Source organism: Camelina sativa, chromosome 4 (assembly GCF_000633955.1).
Source record: "Camelina sativa cultivar DH55 chromosome 4, Cs, whole genome shotgun sequence".
NCBI lineage: Eukaryota > Viridiplantae > Streptophyta > Magnoliopsida > Brassicales > Brassicaceae > Camelina > Camelina sativa.
This window is the reverse complement of record NC_025688.1, coordinates 18034553-18041288: the sequence shown is the minus strand read 5'-3', so window position 1 is coordinate 18041288 and position 6736 is coordinate 18034553. Positions and strand designations below refer to the sequence as shown.

The 6736-nt window shown below is 35.9% G+C and overlaps 3 protein-coding genes across 3 annotated transcripts in view; 2 read left to right on the top strand and 1 right to left on the bottom strand.

Moving 5' to 3' along the window:
- Nucleotides 1-1149, top strand: part of LOC104780999 (macrophage migration inhibitory factor homolog) — a 1867-nt gene extending 718 nt beyond the window's left edge. The window contains exon 2 of the mRNA XM_010505559.2: nt 753-1149. Within this exon, the coding sequence (XP_010503861.1) occupies nt 753-983 (231 nt within the window). The 3' untranslated portion in view covers nt 984-1149. The remainder of the gene's footprint in view (nt 1-752) is intronic.
- LOC109132599 lies at nt 2753-3346 on the top strand. The gene has a single exon (XM_019244353.1). The coding sequence runs from the start codon at nt 3004-3006 to the stop codon at nt 3208-3210; it is 207 nt and encodes a 68-aa protein (XP_019099898.1). The 5' UTR covers nt 2753-3003; the 3' UTR covers nt 3211-3346.
- On the bottom strand, nt 3802-6730 carry LOC104780998 (probable serine/threonine-protein kinase WNK5). The gene is made up of 6 exons (XM_010505558.1): nt 6405-6730; nt 5788-6053; nt 5455-5678; nt 5203-5360; nt 4779-5106; nt 3802-4530 (listed from the first exon to the last, which is right to left on the bottom strand). The coding sequence occupies exons 1-6, from the start codon at nt 6486-6488 to the stop codon at nt 3944-3946; spliced, it is 1647 nt and encodes a 548-aa protein (XP_010503860.1). The 5' UTR covers nt 6489-6730; the 3' UTR covers nt 3802-3943.

The following is a 6736-nucleotide window of genomic DNA, read 5'->3' as shown; positions in this document are numbered from 1 at the left end:
TTTTTTTTTTTAAAAAAAAAAAAAAAAAAAAAAAAAAAAAAAAAAAAAAAAAAATCTCTCTCTTTTAAAGATTTTAAACCCAAAAAACGGACCTGAAAATGCGTTTTTATTTATATCTCAGATGAACTTTTGTCACTTTATGGAAAACTCAATAGTCAAGAGCCTTTCACATGAACTAAAAAAGAAAATTATTTTAGTGTCTTTTTTTTTTTCGAAAGAAAATTATTTTAGTGTCTTTTCTATCATTTTTATTACTTTTCCCCATCAAGACTCAAATATCTCCTTTTTATTTTATTGTAAAGAAGACAATATTTCAAAATGGATAGAGTTCTTTTTGTTTCCTGTTGGAAAATACTCTCTAAGATAATAATTGAGTGATCCTTGAATTTTCTAAATAATGAAAAAACGGAAGGCAGATGATATTATTTAATTTTTTGGGATGCTATAGCATTGTTTACATTTTTCACGTAAATTGATTCGAAATTTCTATTTAAATAAAAGTCAACTTCATAGTTATTTTTTATATATATGCAAACTTGACCCGAAAAAAGAAGAAGTTAATTAGTTGTAAGTACAAAAAAGGAAACATCGATCTATGCTAATGAGAAATTATGAATATTAGATACTAGCATGTGGCCAAGATTTTGTTTCCTAAAAGATTTTGACCTTTATGTGCTGTGAAGATGTACGTGGATCTTCCAAATTTTATATGTTAACATATTAAATAAACGAAATATATATGTACATTGCAGTTAGTGATGGTGGTTTTGAAAGGATCAGTAGAGATAGTGTTTGGTGGGAACAAAGACGCAGCTGCATATGGAGAGATTGTGTCGATGGGAGGCATCACCAAACAAGTAAAGAGAGACCTCATCGCGACCGTTGGTTCTCTTCTTCACACTCACTTTTCTATTCATCCTTCTCGTTTCATCTTTAAAGTTTTTGATATCAATTCTTTGCCTCTTCCTAATTCTAAACTATAAGTTGATCATGATCTTAATTTGTTCATCATCAAACACAGTCATCATTTTGATTGATATCGTTCGAAGTAACGAACACATATACAGTCACACATGTTTCGATCATTTAGTTTGTTTACTTCATGAGTCTTTTCTATATTATATATGTTTACACGCTTTTACTATTTTATCATCAATTTGAGTATAATACAAATATATAAAACCTGAAAAGAAAACATACCAAGAGATGTCCTAATCCGAGAGACCTAGACCAAGTCCAAAGTTTCACCGTTTTTGAATATGCTTAACAAATTTTAATTAGAGAGAAGAAGTAGTCTCCTTCTTGAAGATTAGAAACAAACTTTGAAGTCATTGATCGAGTTTCGGATTAGCAAGAATCACATCGTTTATTTTTAAATAGTAGGAACTAGAAATGAATGAGTGACACTTGACAATTGACATATAAGAAACAAGACGTACACATTAATACTTTATCTCATATGATTGGGGCCAACAACAGTTGGTATACTGTGTATACACGTTCTTGATTTGGACCACAATAGAGTGGGAGATGGACAAAAATAAGGGATCTGGGAGAACTGTAAGATAAGGTTTCAAAATCCAACTTAGCATGGCCAAATTTTTTAACATTTTTCAGGACAAAGTTAAAACGGAGTTAATACAAAATGAGGAAAACCAAAATTAAGTCTCCTCGTCTAGCGTGGCTAAGCAATCAGCGACCTTTTTGCCTATCAAGAGATGCACAAAATTCTTTCTGGTGCGATATAATTAGGAGTACGAAACAAATGAATGGTGCGATTGCTGACAGGTCATTGCGAAGGCGTACAAGCTATTATTATAAAGAAAGAACAATATAGCTAAAATTGTTTTTCTTGATTAAAATCCAAAAGAACAAAATGAAGTCTCAAAATCATCACATGTCTGAAAGTACAAGATACGTATAATCCAAAAAAAAAAAATAGTTTTTTCAAAAAAAATCTTCATACGTCTTGTACTTAAGAAATTTCCTAAAAAAGGTACATGTCACCCACGTTTATCTGTGGGGAAAAAATAGAAGTCAGCAGTGAGCTCAACTAACTTATGGTTATGGGATGCCAGAAACATATATACACATATAAGAGAAAAAATTGTCAAAAAGTAGGTTCAAAGTCCAATCGAATAATATTACATATGATTATATTTTTAAAATAACGAAAGTAACATAGTATTTTGGTACGTTAATGAGGTTGGATGCAAAGACGACAGCCACAATCACTAACTTTTTGCATCAAGATAATTCAGTTTCTTTTATGCAAGTCCTAACTCATTTCCTAAGTTATCAAAATCAATAGTATTTATATGTGGAGGGTAACCAAACTTTAGTATATGCAGATGTAATCAATAGTATCCGCTCTGACACTTTTTTTTTGTATTTCTTGGATTTATTTTCCTCCTTGGTAATGTTAATGTGGAACCTATCGTCATTGGTCACATTATGGTTACTGACTATATATATATATATACAGTATTCTTCCTTGGTAATGTCTAAGCAGATGATATCACAATGGTTACATTATGGTTAGTTGGTTACTGATATAGATTACTAGAGTGAATGGGTTGTTTCCCAATTTAACATATGTCGGAGCTTCCAAATTTGGATTCGGATCGAATCACGCAGTCGTGGCTTTTGTCATGTAATTAAATGTGTTGTATTGAATTTTTTTGTCAATATATATAGCATGTAATACACATAAACTTTGTGGTGACAAACCACGAGGCTACTAATTTTGGTAAATATGGAAAATAAAACAAGGCTAATGCAGTAGTTAATAGTTTAAACATAAATTATAAAATTCTTCAAATATTATATGTTGGAATCTTTGCATGATCCATCTAGTCTTTTCTATAAGATGTACAACATATACCTAAGCAATATTTTGCATGAACAATCAAGCAAATACAATTCCCATGGAGTGGAGAGAAACTATATATGTACAAGTAGAACAAGCACTAATTAGAGAGTGACTGAAAAAACCAGAAGGAGATGAAAAAAAGTGAAAGCAGAAGAAAAGATCCAAGGCCAAAGCTGTCTGAGTCAGTGGAAGTCGTGGAGGGAGGAGATGGTAAAAGGAGAATAGAAGGGAGCCATGGAGAGATCCAAGAAGAAGATAAGACATGTAGAAGCAAAAGGAGAAGCAAGAGAAAGATTCCTACGATGAATGTTCCGGTTTGTAAGAATGGTAATATATAATCCTCTAATAGAGTGATAACGTATGAGCCGCATAAGATCCATCCGAAGAGTACCACAAGCACAAGTGGAACTATTGGCGATGGCCCTTTGCTCTCCATTGTTTTGCTCTTCTCTCTCCCTGTCTCTAAAGTCTTAGTTAGTGTTGAATGAAGATGAGATCAGAATGTGCAGTTGTGATTAAGTTTTTAAATACGTGATTTGTTTGGATGCATGCGGTTAGATAACCTAATTAACGCAAATTTCTTTTAAATATTGCCTATTCTTATATGATCAACTGTATAATAATCACCATTTCATAGATTATGTCATCTTATATATAGTATTTAAAGGTAAATGTTATAGTTTTCAACGAATAGGAAAACCAATCTAAGTTCACTACAAATAACAAGTATCTCTTTCTTTATTGCTACGTTTGCATTTTCGTTTGTTAAATTGTTCAACTGCCACTACATTTGATACGAGAAGATAAACAACTTCCGTATCAAGATTAAAGAAACAAAAACACTTCCATATATGTATGACGATCTCATCAATATGAGTCAGACATATATTATGATGAACCTAATAGTTTCATATATGCAAAGGTAAGACTTCCTTAAGAATATATCATATATATGCAAAGGACTCTAAACAATAGTTTCATATAATATCATCAAAGCAAAATGCTAGTACCAATATGAAGATCTGTCTTTTATCATGAAAGCGCCACAAAAGGCTCTCTCAAATCCTATTATCAACATCTTCGAATGAAATTAGTGGATGACGGTTGATGTTGTAGCTCGTTAGAGTTCGAGTCGAAGCCACGCCCACGGCGCTTGTTGATCAACTCCATGAGCGATCGGTGTAGCACCTGTGTTCTCGTGTCCACCAGCGATCTCATTTTCTGTTGTAGCCTTACTCGTCTCCGCTGATGCTGACTTTGATCATCATCAATTGCAGGTGAGTAGTGGTATGTTGAAGCATTCAACCAATTGTTAGAGCTTCTGCTACTACCGTCCATTACATCGTTACTAGAACCGTCATTGTTGTCTTCAACTGCTACAGGAGAGTCGTGAGAGGAAGAAGCAGAGTAGAAAAGGCGCGTTCTTTCCTCTGCATCTTCATTTTCCTCTTCATCTTCATGACCAAAGCTTTCGTGCCGGATAGAAGAGTCATTGGCCCTCCAGTTGGGGACGAGCAAAGATATCTCATTTTCTATCATTGAAGCGATCTCCAAAGGATCCCAATCAGTGATCTCAAGCTCTTTCACCATCTCCAAAGCTACTTCTAGAGGTGTGTCACTTAATATGTTGAACGGGAATTGAATGTTCCTCATGTGACCTGTGACACAGCCAAACATTTTCATAAAAACATTTTCCATTGGTGATTCTTAAATCAAAGTTTCACCATTCAGGTTACCCAAAAATCAGAAGCTAATAGTTCATTTATTTCCTATGATCAACAGCTAATACTAAGCTGCTCCAAATCCTGTAGCTCGGTTCAGATGAGCAAGTTTCTAGCAACCCAACAATATTCATGTACCAAACAAACCAGACAAGAAATTTCTAGTAAGTAGAACTTTAACGTACCATCGCCATCCAAAATCTGTACTTGAAGAAAGATATTATGGTCTTCTGAGTTCATCCTTCCTGTTATAGACATATCTGTCGTTCTAGTTGGATCACTCGTTGACGGCGGATGCTCTAACAGCGTTCCATTTGCAGCCAAATTCTGGATAGCCAGTTGTGGCGGCAATCTAGAAAGATGCGCTAAATCTCGCTCATCAGTTGCGGCAAGGAATGGGTCCTCCAAGAGCTCCTTTGCAGGCAATCTTCTTGACACAGTTTCCAGGCATTTACCAACAAAACGTTGGGCCTCCATGTTTTGGATTAGATGGAAAGATTCAGGCAACTTCCCCTGAATCAAATCCGCATCAAAGCAAAGTTAACATATCAAAATATTTTTTTGCAAAGATAAATGATGATTGAGATGAGCCTCAGGCACTCTGCTTACCGCTGTAACTTTCTTGTATATTTGGGCAGGGTTGGTGCATTCACTATAAGGATAATCACCGGTAAGCATCTCTAGGACACACATTCCAAATGAGTAGATGTCAACAAGCTCATTGTAATCTTCTTCATATAGCTCTGGTGCCATAAATTCAGGCGTTCCTAATAGTATATTTAAGTGAAAGGCAGAGGTTAACTCTGGAACTCACAAAATTCTGTTTAAGAACATGGAGGAAACAAAAAGAAGAGAGAATACCTATGACGCTGTGCGCATTTTGTGATCCACGGAGAATTGCGGCTAATCCGAGGTCACCAATCTTGACTTGGCCAAGGTGGCCATTAACGAAGATATTATCGCATTTGAGGTCTCTGTGAATGACAGGAGGATCATGTCCATGCAGGTAAGCAAGACCATTCAAGATCTGGCGTGCCCAGCTCTTGATAGCCCTGATATCAACCTTTTGATACTTCCTTCTATACCTGCAGATGTAAGAGAGATTACAAGGTTCCTTTAAAATGGGAATCTGCACAGACACGAAGTTGAAGTTTTTGTTTGGTAGAAAGCATGAGATTAGAAGGTTCTCCTTACTCTCTAAGGGTGCCTGATGTGAACAGCTCAGTGATGAAGTTGAATGTTCTGCGGTTGACATCGATCCAAGAAGTGCAGTAGCGGATAATAGATTCGTGATTGAGATTCTTGAGGAGATGAACCTCAGAGTAGAGGCGTTGCAAAGGCTCAGGCGATCTGAAGACCTCATTGAGCTTAACCTGATTCCATGCGACTTCCATTCCTAGAACATGGTCAAATGCTTTGTAAACCGTCTTCATTGCGCCTTTGCCAAGTACTTCTTTAAACTGCACACCATTAGAAAGTAGGAGAATCAACCCAATGTGCAAGAAGCAATCTCAGTAATTAACAAAAACAAAATCTTCAAAGAGACAACAACTCTAGAAAATGCAAACAGAGGAAAAAGCTCTGATCAAAGCAAATGTCATCAGAGAACAACTACAAGCCACAGCATATCACCAAAGCAATGGCAACATTTGAATGGAGCAGAGAGTACCAAAGTCCAAACATTTTTTCAGAAAGACAATCGAAAGAGAGAGAGAGAGATCAAACTTAGGGATTGATCAAATTCAGAACAATAACTTTACCAATCGGCGAAGAGTTAACAAGCAAAAATCGTATAAGAGAGAGAAACTTACACGCCCGTAGCGACCGGAAGGATCTGTCTCAACGTAAGGGATCGAATCATCGGAAGCTCCGGCGGAAGAAATCTCCATAGACATGACTCTGTACCACCGGATCTATCAGAATCTCAAATTGGGGAAATTTTTTCACACGGAAAAGAAAAAGAAAAAAAAATCGAAACTTTGGGGGAAACAAAAAAAAAGAAAAAAGATCGCGATGCAATAACAGACGAGAGAGTTAAGAGAGAAGGAGAGAGGGAGAGAGAGAAGGGTGAAGGAGGTGCTAGAAGAAGAAGATGTTAGGTTTTCCTTCGTGATTCTCGTAGGAGAAGACGCCGAAGAAGAGC